The following is a 25813-nucleotide window of genomic DNA, read 5'->3' as shown; positions in this document are numbered from 1 at the left end:
TGAGATCCACACTCTGGAATTCTTCCTCATCTGAAATCAGAAATCTGTAATGTTGATACTCCACTCTGATCCTCACCTCTGATTGAGTCTTCCTGCTCTCTTGGGTTCCACTCCCGCCAGACTTGTTCTTTGGCCTCTGGTCCCTTGAGTTTTGTATTTTTTTCCCTCTTTCTCATTTCTTTCTTGGCCTCTCTTTATTCTCTACCCAGTTTGGATCTCATGTGTAATCTCATAAATGGCGTGATCAGCATGTTCAGCTCCCTGATACCGCTGCTCTCTGCAGCTTCCAATTTCTGACCATATTTAGTGCTTCAAACTCCTAATTGCTCTCCATTCTTCGTGTGTCCTGAAATGTACTCCATATTGCTGCCAGAGAGCGTCCATGTGTGTGCCTGACTGGGGGTTCTGGAGGCTGAAACCCAGATCTCATTCTGCTGGGAAGAAGGGCTGTGTCTGTCCAGAGGAGACACCATCCTCTAATCGGCACAAAGATACCACATGGGCTCGCAGAGGACCTGGCTGCCCAAGCAACCTTTCTAAAATATCTGATTATTTTATTCCTCTGCATAATACTCTTCCTGGGTTCCATTGGTTAAAGCCCAAGCTCCTTAGCCTGGATTGCAGACACTCTGTGACCAAGTCTGAACTGTCTCACCAGCCTTTTGATGAGAGTTGCCGTATGATTTATTACCCAAACTGGGACACTTCTGAAAGGAAGGGGCACTATTACTAATTATGCCAGGACAATAAACCGAGACTCTGGGCACTTGTGTGTGACCCAGCATCCCACACCTTGGATTCTTAGGCTGTGGTGGAACCACACTGCTGGTGGTGTTCCATGGGCACCTGGTATTTACAAATCAAGAGGTTTTGACAGAGTTATTTTGACCACCCTGTTGTGAATCTGAGGACATTTGACTTCTTTCTCAGATTAACTGTTAAAGGACTACATCAAAACATCCTCAAGGTCAAAATGTCAAGATTAAAATTGTCATAGCCTAAATGATGAGATTGGAGCATCTAAATGTTCTTCTATGTTTCTGGTTACTTGATCAGTGTACTTTCTCTCCTTAAAACTTCTATTCCCTTTTTCCCATTTTCCTGCCTTTCCCTGGTTTACTTCCACTTACCATTTAAGACATCTTGAACATTGTTCAAGATCATCTGCTCCAGTGGGCTTTCCCGACGCGTCTTGGCTGGGCTCAGTGCTGGTCACCTTGTTCCCACAGCACCCACTACAAACCTGTTTCATTGTACCTGAAAAAAGTGTGTCAGAGTTGTCTGTCAGGCCTAACTTGCCCACAGAATATAAGGTCCTTAAGGCAAGAACGCTGTCTTTTTAATCTTTGCATCCTCAGTGCCTAGCACAGGGCTTGACAAATAATAGAATCTCTGTAAATATTTATTGACATGGACTAATTTGAATTCTTTATTGTAATACAAAGTTAAATATGCTTGTCCTTTATCTCCTGGAGAAGTTCTTAGGATACTAGTGAAGGTTTATACATACTTGGAGCTTTTATGAGGTTGGTCTTTGGCATGTTGAAGTTGTAGAGATTATTGTTAGATTAATTTTCATATGATGGAAACATATAAGAGGAAGACACATACCCATAATATTAACACATGTTGTGCCAAGAGTGTGAACAGTGGTGTGTTAAACTTCAGTTTGCCATGCCACAGCCGAAATTCTTCTGAGACTGTTGGCAGAGTAATTCCTGTTTAATGCAATGAAGCTCCATGAAGCCTGGTAAATAATAGTACTCCGTTCTGTTCAGTAATAGTACCCTGTGTTCTAAACTCTCTGGTTTAGTTATTTTGAGTAAAGGTGTCAATGTTGTCTCAATTTTAAGTATTTGTTCTGTAAGTCTAATGTATTCTTTTTCCATCTCTCTAGAATGTTTCAGATGTTTAAAGATTGGTTTTGGTTGGAAAGATTCTGGCTTCCTCCAACAATAAAGTGGTCAGATCTTGAAGATCATGATGGACTCGTCTTTGTGAAACCCTCTCATTTATATATGACCATTCCATGTGCTTTTGGCTTGATAATTATCAGACATTTTTTTGAAAAGTAAGTAGTGTTTGTATGTCTTTCCTCCCCATTCCCCTTCTTTGCCCCACCTCTAGAATAAAGAATTTTGGTAAGATTCTTAAAGAATGTGTTGTTCAGAGGTCACCACTAATGGGCTACAGATTCTTGGGGGAGTTCATGAAATTAAATGCACACTAAATATTATCTAGACTGAACAAATGAAAATTAGAAACACAATCTCCTCAAGTACATTAGTTTTACAATGAAGAAAATTGAGATCAAGAGAAGTTAAGGATCACAGAGCTTATTAGTGTCAATGACGGTACAAGATCTCAGCTCATCTTCCATGTACCATGTTGTCTGACAATGGATATGCATCCCCATGTCTTTGTTGGCAGTATTAGGAGAGTATGACTAGGGGATGCATTATCATTTTAGAATGCCTATAAAATAGCAAAAATGGCTCATTAAAGACCAAACTTAATATTGCTTTATAGCATAGTTTACTTTAAAGGTTTATTGAAAGTTTTAATAGCAGGCCTTCATTCCAAGGTATAAGGAAATCAAAGAAAAATATCAATTTGCTTTCTCAGAAAAAGTAAACTTCTTTTCTTTTTCTTAATTTAATTTAAATAGATATTACCTCCAACCTTTTATTAAAACTGTACTAGTGTTATGATAACTGAAGATAAATGTTCATCTATAATCTCTGTAGTTGTCTCTATTTCAAAAAACTGTTATTAGCACATTAATTTTTCTGGAGCAAAAAGAATATTCGAATGTCAAGAGTTGGATAAACTTAAGACAAAATCTGATAAAGATCATTTTGTCCAAGACTAACTGTAATGCAGATCATATGTTTATAACCATTTGCAGGGTCCTTATCTCAAGAGTTAGTTTGACCAACTCTGTTTCGTGGATTGTCCAAAAGGTTTTTGTACAAATAACAGCTTCACTTGGGCCAACAATATGCTATTGCTATTGGGAGGAAAAGAAAGCCCCTCAATACCACTAAGCTCTAGCTGAGAAGATTTGAAAATGTTCTTCCTTTTTGACAGTTAATTTTACTTTTACTCACATGTTTGGATTTGTCAAAGAATGCCTAAATAAAGTAGCATTGTGCCACTGCACTTCCAAATTAGCAAATTACTCTGCTGTCCTGAAATTCTTGCTTTTCTTGCAGAGTGTCTAGTGATCTTTGAACTTGGCATCCAGGTCCTCTACTTATTTGCACTGCAGATTTCCTACTTTTTGGTGGACAGATCCATTTTTAACATTTTGATCAGACAGTGAACTAGAAAAATTTTTGTTTGCCAAAGCAGCATGGTTGTGGAGGACCAACTTGTTATGCCCTGGTCTTGGCCTCTCCAAAAATTATCAGGAAGGAATCCAATCTTCTTTTAATTCCTAGGACCATTCTTGCTTCTTCTCAAGGGGTTAAGTATAGTCTTTCGTAACTCCTTATAACTTTAACTCCCAGTTACTCACCCTTAGTTTTTTCCATCCCGTGACACTACAGAAAACTGTGTTGCTCCACTAGTCTCATATCTCTCTTTTTTTTTTTTCATATTTCTTTTAATGCAATAGAAGGAAGGAAAATTTAACATGGGAGCAAGATCACGCTTTTTGAAGTATAAGTTTATATTTTTTCAGGGCTTCTATGTCATTTGCCTTAGACTAAACCACTTAGATCATAAATAAAATATTACTTACACCTTGCATTTGAATAGAAACTTATATTTTAAGAGGTACAGAAAATCATAAGTGGTGTGATCTCTATCAAGAAAATGAGAGGTAAGTGAGCTGGCCAAGATCACATGGTTAGTATGTCAGGAGTAGATCTGGGACTTAAACCCCCATGGTATGACACCAAGTTCAGGGTTGCTGGGTTTTTATTTTCCCCTGTACCAGTACTTCTTGGGCTTTCACAATGAAATACTCCTGGTGGCAAAAGAGAGTAAATTAATATCCTTTGGGAGTATGGAAGACATGGCTTAAGGGAATGATAGCAAATGTGAACTTTTCTGAACTATCAAAAATTCGTATAAATATGACACCGTGTTTCAGCATATCCTATGGTATATTTATCACAAGAAAGCTTCCTTCTTTTGTCCTGGACTGTGTTTGTGTTACACCTCCTCATTCTAGGAAGTGACCAAGAGTTGTGATTTGGCTGGCTTATTTTTATCTTTTAGTACTAACCAGGAGCCATTTAAGATGAGGAAGTAAGGGCCCTTCCCAGAAAGGAGTAGAGAGACAGATGGATAAAGAACAAACAAGTAGATCATTTGAAAGTGACTGACATTTGCTTTGTATTTAGAATTTGCTTTCCTTACAAGTTTTACCTTATGTTTTAATTTTTTTCATGGGGAGGGGTCTAGAATAACAATTTCTAACTAATATATCCAGACTCTTCTATACATTCTTTTTTGTGTCTGAAGTATGATTTAGAGAGGATCTAAGCTACTCAAATTTAAGCACTTGTGGAATAAGCACATTATCTCAGAGTAAATTATGGTCCTGGAAGAGTCCAAGGCAGGGATGGGGGTGGTAAAATCAGAAGGTAATCTTTTTACTTTTACTTAATGGTACAATGAATAGATACCCCACCTCTACCATTTCCACTGAGCAACATGAGGGCATGATGGGATTCTTTAAAGAAGGGTAGGTGTAGCAGTTTACAGGAGTTGAAAAAGGATTGTTGCTAACCGTCTTCATTTGAAACAGTCTCAGAATATGTACATTGGATTTAAATGTTATCTGAGACTTGCATTACTTCAGATATTTTGTTCTCTCATATAAAACCCTCTGATTAAACTCTGGTCAAAGAGCCTTTCAGTCCTTAAGAAATGGGAATCAATCTTAATGGCAATAGGCTATTGTTTCTGTTTAGAAGTATTTAAACTTCACATGCTTAATATCTGCCTAGGCCTGCCTTCTTTTTAATTCTATAAAACAATATTGAAAAAAAAAATATGTGGGGGTAGTGCTCTGGGATTGCTCGGCTTTTAGCTCACAGGTAACTGATGTAGTGCTAAAGGAAGAGCGGGCTATGTGGGTGTCTGAATGAGGCCATCTGAGGGCTCAGTTCTGCAGTAGTAGCAAACCTGAGACTCATTCCCTGGTAATTAACCCAACTTTGAACCATTTACATGGGAGCAGAAGTTCACGTTCTCTTTTCTTCCTCTTGGACTTTTCCCTTCTATTCCGTATCAATAAAATGAAAGTTCAGGAAATTTCATCTTAGTCTAAGGTCCTTCTAGAGCTAAGATCTGTCATTTCCCTCCTCTTTTCAGTTCAGTTTATCAAATATTGTGCTTCTTTATTCTCTCCTTTTTCAAAATAGGTTTTTTTTTAATGTGTTTTTTAATGATTTCAGTGTCCTTATCTTGAAATTTCAAGTTTTACCCATATATATCAAATTACCCATTCTTTTGTCATTGTTTTGTAAAGCTTTTTTTTTTTTTTAATTAATTAATTAATTTATTTATTTCTGGCTGTGTTGGGTCTTCGTTTCTGTGCGAGGGCTTTCTCTAGTTGTGGCAAGTGGGGGCCACTCTTCATCGCGGTGCACGGGCCTCTCATTATCGCGGCCTCCCTTGTTGCGGAGCACAGGCTCCAGACGCGCCTGCTCAGTAATTGTGGCTCACGGGCCCAGTTGCTCCGCGGCACGCGGGATCTTCCCAGACCAGGGCTCGGACCCGTGTCCCCTGCATTGGCAGGCAGATTCTCAACCACTGCGCCACCAGGGAAGCCCTCAAAATAGGTTTTTAATTAAGTACCTATTCATATTTATTTACACTTATATAACATGAATTGATTGATTTTCTAGATTTTTTTTGAAATGAAAGGATAATGCTAAAGTAGAAAACTGTACTTATATACTTCATCTGTTCTACTGAAAATGTTATTTCTGTCCTTGAAGCCTGGACATGTTAACAAACAGGACCATTATTTCTCTTTCTTCTTTAAATTAATGCTTTGTAGATATGATCCTCATATCAGCAAATATGCTATGGATATGTATTTTTATCCATTGTGTATACTTATCCACCCTTTATCTCTCACATGACTCTCTAGAGGGAAATGTTATACTTCGTTTGGCTTTGAGATTGGTTGTATTCCCTTACTGAATAAATCTTCTTTTCTTAATCCTGCTTTGCTTTTTTATTTTTGCTAATTTCTTCATTTCTAATATTTGAGGAGATAACATTGAGTGAGTATGATTGAGAACCCTGCCATATTAAACCATTTTGTATTTGTGTTATTCTACTAGTAAAAACAACGAGTGTTTACTCCAATAAAAATTTTTAACTAGTAGGTTAGATAAATGACCCAATTCTATTATTTATCCAAAATCCTGTCATATATGTTTTTTGAGTCTTTGTTAGTTTTAAGATCATCTTAGTTTTTGTTTTATTTGGAACTTTTATGCAGAGGAGGAATTAATCATATTCCTTGAATTACAGCATGCTGTCTTTGGTCTGTATTAGATCTCTTTTGATTGATTGACTGATTTGAATTAACTTTTTCATTAATTACCTTTTATCCTCATTTCCTAGTCCTGTTCCCATTCCTGCTGTATGTATTTGATGGCTTTGTGTTTGTATAACCCAGTCAAACATGAGTATGAACATAAAGTACATGTATTGTTAGTTGACATAAATGGTATGGTGATAAGACCTTCTTCCATATCTTCTTTTTTTTTTTTAATACAGCACTGTGTTTTATGATCTATCCACATTGCTCTGTGTACATCTGGTGCATAATAAGTTTGTTTTTATGTGTCTCTGAAATATATAGGTCATTTTCAGGAGAACTTAGGCCATCTGGAAGTTGGATTGGCTTATATATTTTATCAGAGTATTTTAGGAAAAGTTTTTTATTTTTATTTTTTTATTTTTGGCCGTGCAGTGCTTCATGTGGGATCTTAGTTCCCTGATCAGGGATCGAACCCATGCCCCATGCATTGGGAGTGTAGAGTCTCAACCACTGGACCACCAGGGAAGTCCCTAGGAAAATTGTTATTCAACTCCGTGGTTATAAACAATGAATTTAAGGGTTAAATGATCATTCATAACTAAAATTTCCAGCATTTAATTAAACACAGAAACTTCTAAGTAAGTACTAGAATAGCCTGACCTGGCAGACAATGGAGCCTTTGTTAGAAATGAAGGAAGAATAGGGACATATCATGCTTTTAAAAAATCATCTTTACTGAGGTATGATTTACATACAAGAAAGTTCATCCAAAATTTGACACATTTGGACAAAAGTATACAGTCATGTAACTGTCACCACGATTATGATATAGGAGATTTCCATTGGCTGAAAACTCCCCTGTACCCTGTTCAGTTAATCCTCTTCCTACTTACTACCTCCTTGCAATCACTAAAATGCTTTCTGTCAGTATAATTTTGCCTTTTCTAAGATTTCCTATAGATGGAATCATATAGATTATAGTCTTTTGTGTCTGATTTCTTTCACTTAGCATAATGCTTTTGAGATTTTTTTCATGTTATTATATGTATCAGTGATTCCTTGTCATTGCTGAGTAGTCTTTCAACATATTGGTATATTGCAATTTATTATCCTTTAATTAGGTGATGGAAATTTGGATTCTTTACAGTTTTTGGCTATAATGAATAAAGTTTCTATGAACATTTGAATAGAAGAATTTGGGCATATGCTTTTATTTCTCTTGTTAAATTGCTAAAATGTTCTTCAAAAGACATTGTTAATGTATGTGTATCTATACAATAGATTATTTGGCAATAAAAAGGACTGAACTCCAAATGCATCCAAATACATTGATGTATCTCAAAAACATTAAACTCAATGAAAGAAGCCAGGCACAAGCAACCACATATTTTATGATTCCATTATGTTAAATATCCACAAAAGGTGCAGCTATAAAGACAGAAAGTAGATTAGTGACTGCCTGTGGCATGATTAACAGGAAAGAGGGATTAAAGTAAATATGTACGAGGTATTGTAGTGGGATGATGAAAATGTTCTAAAGCTGAGTCATGGTGATAATTGTACAGCTTGGTATATTTACTAAAAAAGAAAAAAATCAGTAGTATACTTGAAAATGGTGAATTATATGATATGTAAAAATGCATTAATAGTTATTTTTAAAAGATGTCAATAAAATGAAAAGATAAGACAGATTAGGAGAAAATGTGAACAAAATATATATCTGATGAGGGACTTAAATTCAGAATATATAACTCAATAATATGTTAAATTCAGAATATGTAACTCAATAATAAACAAAGAAATAACTTGATTTTTTTAAATGGGCAGAATATTTGAGCAGAAACATCACCAAAGGAGATACACAAATAGCAAGTAAACACATAAAAAGATGTTCAACATCATTAGTCATTAGCAAAATGCAAATTAAAACCACTACACACTGAAAGTTAACAACAAAAATGTCAGAGTAAGGGCCTCTGAAAATTTTCTCTTTCCTAAAATCAGAAAACTAGCAAAAATTGTCAAGATCAACTTTTCAGAATTTAGAATTAGCCAAAGACTTGCAGCAATCCGGAGAGTGTTACTTAAGAAAAATAGCTGACTGTTGGAAAGAACAGCAAGCTTTGTGGCATTTTAACTTGCCCTATTTCTGTCCTTACCTTTCTTCCTCTGTGACAGTCTTGAAAAACCAACAGCCCACAATTTCAGTGGAAACCAGCAGCCTGGCAGCCGTTGAAGGAAGCAGAACAGAGTTGGAGCTCCTTCAAAGCATCATTCCCAGAGAACTGTCATTATCTGACCTGTCTGGTGGTTCCCTGGAAGGGCACTACTCACAAACTGTCTTTATTTGCCTTTTTCCTTGGGGAGAGGAGGGGTGCTTGTCTAAAACAAGTAGAGGCAATTGATTAACTTTGGAACTGCCTAAGGTAGTGGATAACAGTTGGGGCAAACAATAAACTAACAGCTTTTCTTTTTAAAGGATAAGCTGGGAAATGATATGTCCACAGGGGGTTTTGAAAAGCTCTGACTTATTCTTGGAAATAAGACCACTTGAATTTGTAGAGCTTTGGGCATGCCCAGGGCCATCCACATGCTCAGGTAAGGCCTTAGTAGACCTTAAGTTCTCACCTCTGGATGACCTTGAGGCTCTGTGCAAACAGGAAGTGAAGGCTAAGGCAGAGTTGTCCACTATCTTAGTGTTGAAGGTGTGCCCTGAAACATACACAGAGCCCCTTAGTAAACACTGGAAGACTTATTGGTTCCAGGCATTTAAGGAAATCTCTGTCTAATCATTAGGAGACCACTAAGCTAACCTAATAGATACTTTAGTGCCCACACATGACAAAGAATACATACTTTACAGATCAGTTCAAAAATGTAAACAAACAAATGGACAACAACAAACTCTGAGTATGGGGATAATCTGATTTCCAGAGTTGTCACATTATATTATTAAACTTGTCCACTTTTCAACAAAAAATTATAAGACATGCAAAGAAACAAGAAAGTATGGCCCATACACAGGAAAAAAACAGCAATCAGTAGAGAGTGTCCCTTACAAAGCCTAGATGTTGGACTTCTTATTAGACAAGACTTTAAGTCAGCTATTTTAAATATGTTCAAAGAACTAGAGAAAACCATGCTTAAAAACTAAGGAAAGAATGAGAACAATGTCTCACTAAATTAAGAATATCAATAAAGAGATAAAAATTATAAATTATAAAAAGAAATCAAATAGAAATTGGGACTTGAAAAGTACAATAACTTATATTAAAAATTCACTGGAAGGCCTTAACAGCATATTTGAGCAGGTGAAAGAAAAAGTCAGCAGTCTGAGGAACAGAAAACAAAAAAATGTAGAAAAAAAGCCTCAGAGACCTGTGGGACACCATCAAGCACAGCAACATATGCATAACAGGAACTCCAGAAGAAGAGGAGAAAATGAACAGGATAGAAAATATTTGAAGAAATAATTGGCTAAAAATTTCCCAAAATTTGATGACAATCATTAATCTATATATCCAAGAAGCTAAACAAATTCCAAGTAGGATAAACTTAAAGAGATCCATATCTAGATACATCATAAGCAAACTGTTGAAAGACAAAGAATCTTGAAAGCAGCAAGAGAAGAGCATCTCATCACATAAAAGCGATCCTCAGTAAGATTGAATTGATTTCTCATCAGCAACCATGGAAGCCAAAGGCAATGGGAGGACAAATAAAAAGAAAGAAAAAACTGTCAACCAAGCAAAACCATCCTTCAAAATGAAAGAGAAATTAAGACAGTCCCAGATAAACAAAAACTGGAAGAATTTGTTGCTAAGCAGACCTACCCTATGAGAAATACTAAAGGGAGTCCTACAGACTGAAATTAGAGGACACAGACATTAACTTGAATCCACATGCAGAAACAAAGAGCACCAGTAAAGTTACCTACATAAGAAATAAAAAGAAAATATAAACGCATTTGTTGTTTGTAACATGTTTTTCTCCTATCTGATTTAAAAGGCAACTGCATAAAATAGTAATCATAAATGTATGTTGATGAGAACACAATTTATAAATATATCATTTATATGACAGTAACAGCACAGAGAGGGGAGATCATGGAGTTTTTGTATAGTGCTGAAATTATTTGGCTATTAATCTGAACTAAGAGGTTATAAATTAAGATGTTAATTGTAATCCCTAGATGAACCACTAAGAAGGTAATTTTTAAAAACAGTAAAAAAAAAAGAAAATTAAAAAAGTATGCCAGAATATCTATTTAACACAGAACAAGATAGTAATGGAAGAAACGAGAAACAAAAAGGCATAAGCTATACAGAAAATAAATAGCAAAATGGCAGATATAAATCCTATCTTATCAGTAATTAAATGTAATTTACATTAAATGTAAATGAATTAAATACTCCAACTAAAAGGCATAGATAGGAGGACTTGATAGAAATATATGATCCAACTATATGGTTTCTACAAGAGAAACACTTTAGGTTCAAAGAAATAAATAGGTTGAAAGTAAAAGGATGAGAAAATATATACCATGCAAGCAGTAACCAAAAGAGAGCTGGAGTGGCTATACTAATACCAGACAATTTAACAGCCTTTAACTTGTTACTAGAGACAAAGGACATTTTATACTATAACAGGGTAAATCTATCAAGAAGATATAACAATTATAAATATATATGTACCTAGCAACATAGTCCCAAAAACATGAAGCAAAAACAAACAGAATTGAAGGGAGAAATCGACAATTCAACAATAACAGTTGTAGACTTCAGTACCCCATTTTCAATAATGGATAGAACAACTAGGCAGATAATCAACAAGAAAATAGAAGCCTTGATTAACATTATAAACGAACTAGACCTAACAGACATCTGTAGAGCACACCACCAATAACAGCAGAATACACATTCTTATGTGCACAAGGAACATTCTCCAGAATAGACCACGTGTAAGCCATAAAACAAATCTCAATACATGTGAGAGGATTGAAATCATACAAAGCATGTTTTCGGACCACAATGGAGTGAAATTAGAAGTCCATAACAGAAGGAAATTGAGAAATAAGCAAATATGTGGAAATTAAACGGCATACTTCTAAATAACCAATGGGTCAGAGGAGAAATCGCACGGTAAATTAGAAAATAGTTTGAGACGAATGAAAAAGAAAGCACCATACGAAAACTTAAGAGATTCAGCAAAAGCAATGCTTAGAGGGACATTTATAGCTGTAAACACCTATATTTAAAAAGAAGAAAGATCTCAAATCAATAATCTAACCTTCTACCTTAAAAAACAAGGGAAAAAAGGGAACTAAATTTATAATAAGCAGAAGTTAGGAAATAATAAAAACTAGAATGTAAAAATCAATAAAAACCACCACACAGGCAGTAGAATTGCTAAAATTAAAAAGACTGGCAATACCATCTATTGGCAGAGATGTGGAATAACTGGAACTCTGGCACATTATTGATGGGAATGTAAAATAGTGCAGACACTTTGGAAAACATTGGGCCAGTTTCTTATAAAGTTAAACGTATACTTGCCATACAACCCATCAATCCCATTCCTAGATATTTACCCAAGAGTCATGCCATTTTTCATAAGTTAGAACTTCAAATAGGGACATAATAATTTCTTGAAGATAGTATCACCAAAGAAAACCTTAATAACAAAACTATTATTTATTTTAATCCCTGGTAGTCTTAAAAATGAAACTCTAAGTAGAATGGCTTATTCCAGTTCCTGGATCTTGTATATAAATATATTTGGGTTTACATAAAATGGATTTTAGAACTGTGGAAGTACAGTTGACCCTTGAACAACAAGGGTTTGAACTGCAGGCTCCACGTATAAGCAGATTTTTTACAATAGTAAGTACTACAGTACTAGATCTACAGTTGGTTGAATCCATGGATGTGGAACCTCGGATACGGAGGAACCACTTACACGGGGGCTGACTATAAGCTATACAAGGAGAATTTTCAACTGTGCTGCTGAGGGTTGGCACCCCTAACCCCCATGTTGTTAAAGAGTCAACTATATTTTATTTTTTTAAGTTATTGCGTGTATAAAAGTTCTCAAATTTTGCTCTCTTTGAGTTTCTGTAAGGCAGATATTGGCTTTAGATAGCCCAATGACTGATCTTTCATTTGGAATCTAAAATTACAGCTTGAGTTTTCTGGTGACATTGTGAATTCATTCTCAGATTTTGAACTTACTTTTGTTCATATTTTTGTAGGTTTATTGCATCACCTCTAGCAAAAACAATTGGCATTAAAGAGGAAATTCGAAAGAAGATTATACCAAATACTGTTTTAGAGAATTTTTTCAAACATTCCACAAGGAAACCATCTCAAGTAAGTACAGATTCTTTGTTTTTGGATTTTAAAATCTCCTTTCTTAATGTTTCAATCATCTGTGGTTTACCTTATCTGTGCAAAAAATCTGTTTCAGTTGAGCAGCAAATGACTTGAATCATTTGAATTTTTTTTCTCTACTGATAAGTTATACAGCATTCTGAGCATAATATAAAATGACAAATAAATATTATAATATAAAATTACAAACGTTGCTAGTGTTGAATGCTAACAATCAAAGCCATAATTTGGGTATATATATCAAAATTTAATTTTTAATGGTAGGATATATACAAAGTATACTAATGAAAAAAGATCATTGTTAAGGCAGAGTCGCCCATATCTGACACTTCTGATAATTGTGACACCATCAATATACACTACACACACTATGGAAGTGTCTATTGGGTGGCTTTCCTGAGCAGGACACTTTATTTTATCCAAGGCCTCGAAATACTCAGAAATATACTGTGCCCCTACCCACTCCCCAGAGATAGAATAGTTAGGAGAGTCACAAATCTCTTCTCAATATGAGATGTACTTGATGAAATGTTATGGTGCACTGCATGTTTATGCCACAGAAAATGGCTTTAACCTAAAAGTTATATTTAAAAATAATAGTGTCCAGGCAAGTCTAGTTTCATTATACCCCCATATTTAAATGAGAGATGAAATAAAAACTTCTCCAAAAGTGGCACACCCTCTATGACGAATACAGACATCTCTCACCAGTAATTTAATAGTCAAAAGTATGTGCTAACACAATTTTAGGATAGATAGATTTTTAAGGTCCTCAACTTATCTGCTGAATTCACTTGCTTTTCCTATGAGCCTTTCTATCGCTGGTCTGGTGGGCTCCCTGCACAAAGAAGCCATGTTGAGGTCTGACCACATAGCACCAGGCATCGTGTTCAGAATTGTTCACAGCTAGCCAGCACTGTCTCTAACTTGCTCTGCCCTCAGCTTCTGTATGTCCCTTTTTTTCTAAAATGGGGACAGTCTGACAAGCCATCTCCACGTGTTCTTTATTTCCTTGTGCTCTAAAAGACTGCAGTCATTCATCTAAATACTGTTGTTACCACTGGTGATAATAATGCCTAAGCATCATTTCATGTTTTTCAGATGGGAAATTATTTAGCTGCATTTATGAAAAGTTAGGACTCTTTCAGAGAGTCCTTATTATCCTTATCTGTTTCTCTCTGAGAATAACTAACCTTGGCAATACCTTGCATAAAACATGAAGAACAGTGGTAGCTATCAGTTACTTGCTGTGCTTACTGTACAGCTTTTTGGTATATTTTAAAATATGTAGAAAATTCAGCTCTTATCAAGCTTCTCTGCTATGGAGAGAAATTAGCCATGTGACAGTTAAAGAAAAACTAAGAAAAGCTGAAAGAGATTTAGAGATTAGGTCACCTTTCCTCTTTATGATCGAGATGAGGAAACTAAGGTCAACAGAGGAAATGAGCTGTCCTAGGTCATGCAGCTAATCAGTGGCTGAATCCAAAGCTGGACCCTGGCCCATGGCTCCCTGTCGAGTGCTGCTTCTACTATGCCCAAATGATGTCTTTATCTGTGAATAGAATGTTAAAAATATATTTCAGAGTCTGGAGCTGCGTGTGTAAGTAATTGTTCTAACTCAATTGACAGTACAGCATGGCTTAGTGTAGATATAACCTGGACATTTGCATCAAGTAAAAGAAATGTTATATATCAACCCCAAGTGTTAGAAAGCTTCCTGTACTAAACCATGAAGATGAAGGGACATAATTAAGACACCTAATTTATATTGCTCATAGATTACAAAATCAAGGCAGTATTTGTATAACAGATAAAGATGACAAGTTGGCCAGTAAAATGTCCATAGAATAAAAGTACTAGAACTTAGGAAGATAGAAGAATATAGTAGAGGAAGGCAAAGTACATGCCTTAATAGTGATTTCAGATGTGGAAACAAAATAATATCACAATACGTCCACACATTAACTTGGCCAATGTCATACAGGTAGCATTTTTGCTTAATTTATAGCTGAAGTAAAACAAGTTGCTGGGAGGACTAAAAAAAAATTTTGTGCTGATTCAAGGGATGGGTGGGTATTCCGAACCTGTAATCTCAAGGCACTGCAGTGGTAATACAGGTACCTAACACCTGACTTTATTAAAAGAAACTGAGGACACAAATCTGAGGATGCTTCTTCAGCTGCAATAGACTGTACCAATAAAAACAAAAACATTTCAGTATATACAGTATCAATTCTGGACTGGTTAGCACAGAAGGGTATAACATGGTATTGATGAGGTCCAAAATGCTGTACACATGAACCTCCATTGGGAGTTTTTTTTTTCATTTTTAAAAAATTTTTGGCTGTGCCATACGGCATGTGAGATCTTAGTTCCCCGAACAGGGATCAAACCCACACCCCCTGCATTGGAAGCGTGGAGTCCCTGGACTGCCAGGGAAGCCTCTCCATTGAGAGTTTTGATCTGTGATTTCACACACTTCTTTTGTGGCTGTGTATGTGCAGCTATATGTCCACTGTTTTTATATGTGTGTGTCTCTCTCTGTATGTATCTCAATGACAACTTCAAGATGTACTGAGAGAGAACCATGATAACATACCAATATCTCTGGCCAGCAGATCAGTTTTCCTGCTGTTGGTAAAATGAAGGAACAGCAGAACTTACTAACTCGCCCATTTCCTCAGCAAAATCACGATGAGAACTGCTGCAGAACAAATAAGTGTGTAGTTCTGGAAGATGTCTAAAGAAAATGTGGTGCCATAAGGCTGACATAAAGCAGGTATTGTGGTCCACAGGGGTATTCCAGTTTGCTAGCTTGTCTCAACCACAGATTCAAACATTTTTAGGGCAAACAGCCCTCTAGTCCAGTTTATTTTACGGGTGAGAGTCAAAGAATTCGAGTGGCTCCTCCACGGTCCCAGAGGGTTGGTTTTTGCGTCAAGTAGCCAGGCCTCATAGCCCCATTTGGTGCTCTTCCTTCAGGCCACACTACTTCTCCCTGAGGTTCTGCTTGAGAGCCTTTCCCTTCTACAGACACACACTCTATTGTGTCAGGCTAAAAACATGGATTGTGAGAAAAGACTGTGGAGGTGGGCAAATTAACCACTCTGTGCCTCAGTTTCCCCTTCTGTGAGCTGAGAGTGTTAACAGCACTTAACCTCACAGGGCTCTCAATTCAGAGGTTGAATTGAGTACTTAGAATAGTGCCCAGCACACAGTCAAGGTCAGCTGTTGTTATTTGTAGTCTGTGCCTATCATGTAGATTTCTCCAGGAGCATTCTCAAATATGTCTTCCCAACTTAAATTATCCTAAGAGAATGTCATTTGTTTCCTAATTATGCTTGTTTGTATTTCCATAACATCTTACACAATTTTCTGTACATAGTAGGTGTTCAATAAAATGCTTGTTTCATGTATCATTAACAAAATACTACTAAAGGCTTTTGTTTGCAAGATGATTTCTATCCCAATAATATTGTAGGTCTATGAGGCCAGTATTGCCAAGACTTTCAACCAGATTCATCTGTGCTCCAAATCAGAAAAAAAAAAAATGCTTCAGATCATGTTTGATCACTGTCTTCTAGAAGCATTTATTCAGCAGGTATCTGTAGAAATGACGGGATAATAAAATTGGATTGTTCTCAGATCTGGGAAAATTCCAGTGTGAGGACAGGGACTTTGCTCACTGCTGAACACCATCTCCACCTCTGCTCACTCCTGGCACTTCATTCTTTACACCTGCAAGAGGGAGACTTCAAAATGCAAACATTCTGTAACCTACAGATAAATTCCAGGCAAGGCCCTCCTTGCTGTGGCCTTAGCCACATCTTTCCTCCTCACCTCTCTGTATGTTTCCACCCTGCAAGGCCTCTTTCTGTCCCTCAAGTGCCCCCAGCTCCCCCATGCTCTCATCTCCAGACAACCTCACATGCTGCCAGGACACTTTCCTTCTTCATCCTCTCCTTCTTGGGGCATTTTTCAGGGTTCAGCATAAGTGTAACTTCCAGGAACTGCCTATGTAAAGTTAGGTCCCATGGTACCCTTATCCTCCCCTATCTCAGCACTCATGATATTTTTTTAGAATTCTTTGTTGTATTTTCTGACTTCCTCTCCAGACAGACTTTACCCTGTGAAGGGGAGGCCCATACTGGTCTTGTTCATTTAGATCTCCAATAGAAAGCAGAATGCCTCCAGGAAGTAGACACCAATAAATAGTTGCCAATTCAGTCTTGTCAAAAACACAAAAACAAACCAAAACAACAATAACAAAAAACAGCAGGTGAACCCTTGGCCTACAAAATAATAGGTATTAGAGAGGATAATTTCCTCTGTTTAAGGAACCAGAGGATAATATGGGCTATATCTTGGTTTTGTTTTGTTTTGCTTTCTTTCTCTAGATTAAGTAATAGGCTAGCAGTTCAGTAGGTATGTAGCTGCAATTAGTCCTTTGCCTGTCTTCAGCACAAGAGCTTCTTTAGGAATTTTATCTACTGTTGTCCTGTGCGCCTGAACAATTATGTAAACTATACACAATAACATAGCAGAAGCTCCACGACTGATCACAGACATCTGGGTGTACAGCCAACTGGCCTATGGTCAAGCTTTGTTGGCCTTCACAATCTTGGTCCATGATTGGTTTAAATTTACTTTAAACTTAAACATTTAAATTTAAACGTTAAAATTTAAAGTAAATTCAACATTAAAAAAAAAAAACCTAGCGATTTCACATCAGATTTCTGGGACTGCACTTTCACTCTGGGAGCCATCAGTCAGAGCTGGGTCACCACTGTCCCTTTGGGATGGGCCATGTGCTTTCCTGTTTGCTGCATCCATATGGCTCCTGCTTATTTCCTCAAAACTGAGGCTGAGGGTCAATTTTATGCAATTTTATTTTTCTCCTACTAAAGTTAGAAGTAAGCTGAAATATTTCTTGTACTCAACATAGGAAAACAAAAGATCAAGAAGACTGGTGTCTCAAAAAAAATTACAGAGCTTATTTCCTTGTGGAAGTGGAAAGTACTGTAGGTTTAACATATAAAGCATGAAAGAATAAAACTTAAAATCCCACCATGAAGCAGACCTGGTCCTCTCAATCATTTTGGGTTCTTGTTTGGCCCTGGGAGAACTTCAAGTCTGTGACCTTTGAGCTAATCCATCATCCATATTGTTTTCAATTTTAAATCATAACCTACAACTTCTGCCTTCCAGAGGAGAAGCAGTCGTCATTATTATAGTCAGCAATCCTTAATCTTTTTTTACAATTGGAATTATTTCAGATTAGTTTGAAATAGGCTGTACATCTGATTAAATGTGAAAGTTTTGGATCTGGTAGAAAGACTGTGAAATAACAGAAAGGACAGGAGCCTAAGTTCTTGTTTTTGCTTTGCTACTGGTTTTAGGTCTTGGAAAAGTTGTTAAAACTCTTGGAGTTCCATTTTTTTCATAAGAAAAAATGAAGAGATTGGGTTTGATTGACATCTTAAACTACACTACTCTACCTGGAACCTAGGAGGCCCTAAATAAAATTGGCTGAATGAGTGAGCCACGTATCAACTTGAATGTATGGGTTGCTACCAACTTACAGAGAATCGGTCTTTCTTAACAACTCAGAGTTCTGGGAACTAACATTCTCTCTGTTTTGAGGTGTGTGTGTGTGTGTGTGTGTGTGATTCCATGAGCAAAAGAGGTAAATGCACTGGCTCAAGGTCTAATGCAGAACTCTCTCCTCTCCAGTGCACAAGCACTTGTAACCCAATTTCACTGTCTCTTGACTGCCTGCCAGCCTGACTCTACTCTTAAGCACTCATTCATTTGTTTCATCCCCTTTCAGACTGATATTTATGGACTGGCAAAGAAGTGTAACTTGACAGAGCGCCAGGTTGAAAGGTGGTTTAGGAGTCGGCGGAATCAAGATAGGCCTTGCAGGATGAAGAAATTCCAGGAAGCTTGGTAAGAAGGATAGTTAAAGCTTTTGAAATGGTGCAATTTTATATGGAGCAGAATAGTCATCTCAGAAGGAATCCTTAGGTTGCAGCAAAAGGGTTTGAACCCTCTCTGTCACTTACCAATCAGGAGTTTGATGCTAGTCACTCATCTACCTCTTGTGCTTCACTTTCCTTCTCTATGAAACAAGGTAAGCTATGAACTCTCTTAGTTGAAGAGGAGATGTTATGTACTTATCTTTAAAGTCCAGAAAAATCATAAAAATATCTTAACCTGGTGTTTATCTTTTCTAGGGTAGCAGTTGGCCCTAGCTCATCTGACTATCACCTGTTTCTAATCACATTACTCTATCACATTATAAGAGCAGAGAATGTCTGAGAGGGTGCTGTCCTCCTCTCTCAACACTGATGGAGAGGACTTCTTTCTGTCTCACTTGGCTCTTACTCCACCCCTGCCTGTGGACTGGGCAGCCAGTTCCTCTGGGTTTCTGCCTGGTTTAGTAGGGGCTCAGGATGGGCTGAGCAACACATAGGGTTTTTGCAGAGCTGACTGCTTCAAATACGTTCTGAGTGCAGTGAGACTGTACCACACTTATTTTTGGCTTCATTACAACTCTGTTTTTTTTTTTTTCCTCTTCTGCAGAGTATTATAGTATTGATACTTTAGGTTACTCCCTTGGTGGCAAAAACTGACACCTGTGCCAAAAAGAGGGTCTAAGTCATTGCTCTTACTTTGTTCCTCTTCTTTACATCCAGACAAATGCACGTTAGTTGGGAAATTTTGATGCCACATTCTACATGCCAATAGCATTCCTTCTTTTTGCCTGTTTCTTAAGGTCCTCACATTGCTTAGTGACTTTCACCAGATGTTTTTGTTTTGATGGTAAAATGGATAGGGAGCTGGCATAAGACTCTCAGATAAAGAAACCAAGCCTGTGGAAGGCTAAACTTTAATGACTTTCTTTAACTACCTATGCATTGCCGAGTACAGTCATCCATCTGTGAGACTGGTGATGTTTAGAGGCACAGACCAAGTCTTCATGGTGTCTCGAGAATTTTTTTCTCATTGGCAGGCTTCCATTGCCTTTCCCACAGTGGCTAGAGGTATATGACCTGGTTTGTTTTCCAACTGCTTCTCTCTGAGTTTTAGCTCTTGAGAGATTGGTTAATATTGTGTTGCCACTATGTCAGCTTGGCCCAAGTGAATCTCTCTGGACCGTCACTACAAAACACTACAAACTGGAGCTGTTTTCACATTACATCTTCCTGTTTTTCTGCTATCATTCATTCTTTCTTTCTTTCTATCAAATGATTCTTATCTTAAATAAAGTCCCCAGGCAGGGACTAACTCTCAACCTCTGAGCTGAATCATACTGCAGTGAAATTCCGGGAATTTCTTATACATGATAGTGCCTTCCAGTTTATAAATAATCTTGGTTTGATCCTCCTAGCAACAGTGTGAGGCAGTCAGGGAAAGTGGGGCCCTGTTTGAGAAATGAGAAACTGCACATCATGTAGTTTAAGGAACTTGCTCAAGGTCGCCTGGCTGTTGGGGACCTGTTGCCCTCAGGTCTTCTGACTCCTTTTCTGATACTCTTTCTGCTCACTGTACTGCCCCTACCACCTAATGCTAACCTCTCAGAAGCAGGGGACCCTATATGTCAAGTAACTGGGTGAGAAGGACCCAACATTGGGAATCTAGCTGTCAGTGAGTCTGTTAAAAGTCAGCCACAGAGTTCAGGCTAGAGAAGGGAATTTCAAGTTGCTATTATCAATCAGTCAGGCAATGCAGAGTTGTGTGGACCGTCTTCTTGGTATGTGGCACTATCCTAGATCATACGGACTCGTAGATATTAAGAGGGAAGTAAAAGTGGAAGGTATGGTCACTGGCCTAAAGCAGCTAATCAGGGAGATGAGACTATCACTTATGAAACCACAACATCTGTTGTTGTTCCATTCCCAATGGCACATGGGCCTGTATACCTGTGGTCTACATCATGTTCAGATGTGCTCTGGGCATTCAGAGGAGATGACATCAGCAGAGTTGGATACATTAGACAAAGGCTTTCTAGAGGTCAGGAATAAGCTGGACGTTGAGGGGAGGGATGGATCGGATTTCCATAAGAAAAGAAAGCATGGGGGCTTCCCTGGTGGTGCAGTGGTTGAGGGTCTGCCTGCCAGTGCAGGGGACATGGGTTCGAGCCTTCATCCGGAAGGATCCCACATGCCGCAGAGCAGCTGGGCCCATGCGCCACAGCTACTGAGCCTGAATTCTGGAGCCCGCGAGCCACAACTACTGAGCCCATGTGCCACAGCTACTGAAGCCTACGCACCTGGGGCCCGTGCTCCACAACAGGGGAAGCCACCGCAATGAGGAGCCCGTGCACCACAACGAGGAGTAGCCCCTGCTCGCCGCAGCTAGGGAGAGCCCGCATGCAGCAACGAAGACCCAATGCAGCCAAAATAAATAAAATAAAATAAATTAATTAAAAAAAAAAGAAAGCATGATTTGAGGGCAGCATGTTTTAAGTAAAGCAAAGGCAGGAAGCAGTACAATGTATTCAGGAGACAGGAGTGAACCCACAATTTTATAATTTAAGCTTTACATTATTCTTTAGCAATGTCACAAATGTCAGGGAACTGTTAAAAGTTATTATGAATTGATAAACCATTAGCCAGACTCATCAAGAGAAAAAGGGAGAAGACTCAAATCAGTAGAATTAGAAATGAAAAAGCAGAAGTAACCACTGACACTGCAGAAATACAAACGATCATGAGAGATTACTACAAGCAACTCTATGCCAATAAAATGGACAACCTGGAAGAAATGGACAGATTCTTAGAAATGCACAACCTGCTGAGACTGAACCAGGAAGAAATAGAAAATATGAACAGACCAATCACAAGCACTGAAATTGAAACTGTGATTAAAAATCTTCCAACACACAAAAGCCCAGGACCAGATGGCTTCACAGGCGAATTCTATCAAACATTTAGAGAAGAGCTAACACCTATCCTTCTCAAACTCTTCCAAAATATTGCAGAGGGAGGAACACTCCCCAACTCATTCTACGAGGCCACCATCACCCTGATACCAAAAACAGACAAAGATGTCACAAAGAAAGAAAACTACAGGCCAATATCACTGATGAACATAGATGCAAAAATCCTCAACAAAATACTAGCAAACAGAATCCAACAGCACATTAAAAGGATCATACACCATGATCAAGTGGGGTTTATTCCAGGAATGCAAGGATTCTTCAATATACGCAAATCAATCAACGTGATACATCATATTAACAAATTGAAGGAGAAAAACCATATGATCATCTCCATAGATGCAGAGAAAGCTTTTGACAAAATTCAACACCCATTTATGATAAAAGCCCTGCAGAAAGTAGGCATAGAGGGAACTTTCCTCAACATAATAAAGGCCATATATGACAAACCCACAGCCAACATTGTCCTCAATGGTGAAAAACTGAAACCATTTCCACTAAGATCAGGAACAAGACAAGGTTGCCCACTCTCACCGCTATTATTCAACATAGTTTTGGAAGTGTTAGCCACAGCAATCAGAGAAGAAAAAGAAATAAAAGGAATCCAAATCGGAAAAGAAGAAGTAAAGCTGTCACTGTTTGCAGATGACATGATACTATACATAGAGAATCCAAAAGATGCTACCAGAAAACTACTAGAGCTAATCAATGAATTTGGTAAAGTAGCAGGATACAAAATTAATGCACAGAAATCTCTTGCATTCCTATATACTAATGATGAAAAATCTGAAAGTGAAATTAAGAAAACACTCCCGTTTACCATTGCAACAAAAAGAATAAAATATCTAGGAATAAACCTACCTAAGGAAACAAAAGACCTGTATGCAGAAAATTATAGGACACTGATGAAAGAAATTAAAGATGATACAAATAGATGGAGAGATATACCACGTTCTTGGATTGGAAGAATCAACATTGTGAAAATGACTCTGCTACCCAAAGCAATCTACAGATTCAATGCAATCCCTATCAAACTACCACTGGCATTTTTCACAGAACTAGAACAAAAAATTTCACAATTTGTATGGAAACACAAAAGACCCCGAATAGCCAAAGCAATCTTGAGAACGAAAAATGGAGCTGGAGGAATCAGGCTCCCTGACTTCAGACTATATTACAAAGCTACAGTAATCAAGACAGTTTGGTACTGGCACAAAAACAGAAATATAGATCAATGGAACAGGATAGAAAGCCCAGAGATAAACCCACGCACATACGGTCACCTTATCTTTGATAAAGGAGGCAAGCATATACAGTGGAGAAAAGACAGCCTCTTCAATAAGTGGTGCTGGGAAAATTGGACAGGTACATGTAAAACTATGAAATTAGAACACTGCCTAATACCATACACAAAAATAAACTCAAAATGGATTCAAGACCTAAATGTAAGGCCAGACACTATAAAACTCTTAGAGGAAAACATAGACAGAACACTGTATGACATAAATCACAGCAAGATCCTTTTTGACCCACCTCCTAGAGAAATGGAAATAAAAGCACAAATAAACAAATGGGACCAAATGAAACTTAAAAGCTTTTGCACAGCAAAGGAAACCATAAACAAGACCAAAAGACAACCCTCAGAATGGGAGAAAATATTTGCAAATGAAGCAACGGACAAAGGATTAATCTCCAAGATTTACAAGCAGCTCATGCAGCTCAATAACAAAAAAACAAACAACCCAATCCAAAAATGGGCAGAAGACCTAAATAGACATTTCTCCAAAGAAGATATACAGATTGCCAACAGACACATGAAAGAATGCTCAACATCATTAATCATTAGAGAAATGCAAATCAAAACTACAATGAGGTATCATCTCACACTGGTCAGAATGGCCATCATCAAAAAATCTAGAAACAATAAATGCTGGAGAGGGTGTGGAGAAAAGGGAACCCTCTTGCACTGTTGGTGGGAATGTAAACTGATACAGCCACTATGGAGAACAGTATGGAGGTTCCTTAAAAAACTAAAAATAGAACTACCATACGACCCAGCAATCCCACTACTGGGCATATACCCTGAGAAAACCATAATTCAGAAAGAGTCATGTACCAAAATATTCATTGCAGCTCTGTTTACAATAGCCAGGACATGGAAGCAACCTAGGTGTCCATCATCGGATGAATGGATAAAGAAGATGTGGCACATATATACAATGGAATATTACTCAGCCATAAAAAGAAATGAAATGGAGGTGTTTGTAATGAGGTGGATGGAGTTAGAGTCTGTCATACAGAGTGAAGTAAGTCAGAAAGAGAAAAACAAATACAGTATGCTAACACATATATATGGAATCTAAGGAAAAAAAAAAAAAAAAGGTCATGAAGAACCTAGTGGCAAGACGGGAATAAAGACACAGACCTACTAGAGAATGGACTTGAGGATATGGGGAGGGGGAGGGGTGAGATGTGACAGGGTGAGAGAGTGTCATGGACATATATACACTACCAAATGTAAAATAGATAGCTAGTGGGAAGCAGCCGCATAGCACAGGGAGATCAGCTCGGTGCTTTGTGACCACCTAGAGGGGTGGGATAGGGAGGGTGGGAGGGAGGGAGATGCAAGAGGGAAGAGATATGGGAACATATGTATATGTATAACTGATTCACTTTGTTATAAAGCAGAAACTAACACACCATTGTAAAGCAATTATACTTCAATAATGATGTTTAAAAAAAAAAAAGTTATTATGGATCAAATAAATAGGCTAAAGCAAAGTACCAAGCTCTTTAATTGTATAGGGACTGCACTTTATTCCCTAGCTATGGGATGTGCTACAGGAATCATATCAAGAGACACCGAGCCCCAGGCATTTTGGAGATCTCAGGAAACTTATTCTCCAACACAGAACTCTTACAAATTACTCTCCAACAGGCAGACACTTCTCCATATCAGGATGGATTAGTCTCTGAACACCTTAAGTTCAGTGTATTGTTTCCTTGGTTACTTTCTTTAAGGATGACCCCTAAGCCCTGTTTCACAGAATTCAGGATTTTAATCCATAGTGACTCCTTTATTTTTAAATCAAATTCCATATTAGCAGATCACTTTTCTTTTTAAAATAACCATTTCCATTTAGCAATGAAAAGTTTAATAAAAACACTGAGTAATTTCCAAGCATCTGTTGTATATAGGCAGTGGCGCCCCCCCGGTGCTGGAGAGAGGCGCTCTCCTTCCGCTGGGTGGACTGCCGCTTGCCCAGCTGGCCCTCGGGCAGGGCCACTGCCTGCTCCATCCAGTTCCCCCACCGTTGAGCCCCATGTCCGTCCTGTCAGCGTCTCTCATGTCGCCCGAGTTCACTCTATCCAGATCCTCCCTGATCTCACCTGGCAGTCTCATCTTTCAACATCACCATCTGAGTCTAACCAATCAATTTCTGGGTTTTTTTCCAAGAGTTTTTTTTTGTTCTTTCCCCTTACAATTATGTTTGTGTCAGCCATTCCTGGAAAAAAAAAAGGACATTTTACTGCCTTAGGTTCATTTGAAGCAAGGAAGATAGCATTGACAAGAACATCATCATTCAGCTCATGGTTAGTGAAGTGCAGCAGCTACCAAGCTTTTTGATTTCAGGACCCCTTTGTTCTCTTAAAAACTATTACAGAAAGAAGTTATACAGATTGCCAACAAACACATGAAAAGATGCTCAACATCACTAATCATTAGAGAAATGCAAATCAAAACTACAATGAGGTGTCACCTCACACCAGTCAGAATGGCCATCATCAAAAAATCTACAAACAATAAATGCTGGAGAGGGTGTGGAGAAAAGGGAACCCTCTTGCACTGTTGGTGGGAATGTAAATTGATACAGCCACTATGGAGAACAGTATGGAGATTCCTTAAAAAACTAAAAATAGAACTACCATACGACCCAGCAATCCCACTACTGGGCATATACCCTG

The 25813-nt window shown here is 37.8% G+C and overlaps 1 protein-coding gene across 1 annotated transcript in view; it reads left to right on the top strand.

Annotated features, from left to right (window-relative positions):
- The first annotated feature begins 1898 nt into the window (after positions 1 to 1898).
- The window catches only part of CERS3 (ceramide synthase 3), an 88927-nt gene continuing 65012 nt past the window's right edge, over positions 1899 to 25813 (top strand). Inside the window, exons 1-3 of the mRNA XM_061181817.1 lie at positions 1899 to 2071; positions 12765 to 12882; positions 18734 to 18852. Coding sequence (XP_061037800.1) covers positions 1899 to 2071; positions 12765 to 12882; positions 18734 to 18852 — 410 coding nt within the window. The remainder of the gene's footprint in view (positions 2072 to 12764; positions 12883 to 18733; positions 18853 to 25813) is intronic.

This window comes from Eubalaena glacialis, chromosome 2, assembly GCF_028564815.1.
Source record: "Eubalaena glacialis isolate mEubGla1 chromosome 2, mEubGla1.1.hap2.+ XY, whole genome shotgun sequence".
In the NCBI taxonomy this organism is placed as follows: Eukaryota; Metazoa; Chordata; class Mammalia; order Artiodactyla; family Balaenidae; genus Eubalaena; species Eubalaena glacialis.
Note: the sequence above shows the minus strand (reverse complement) of the source record. Positions and strands in the feature narration are given on the sequence as shown.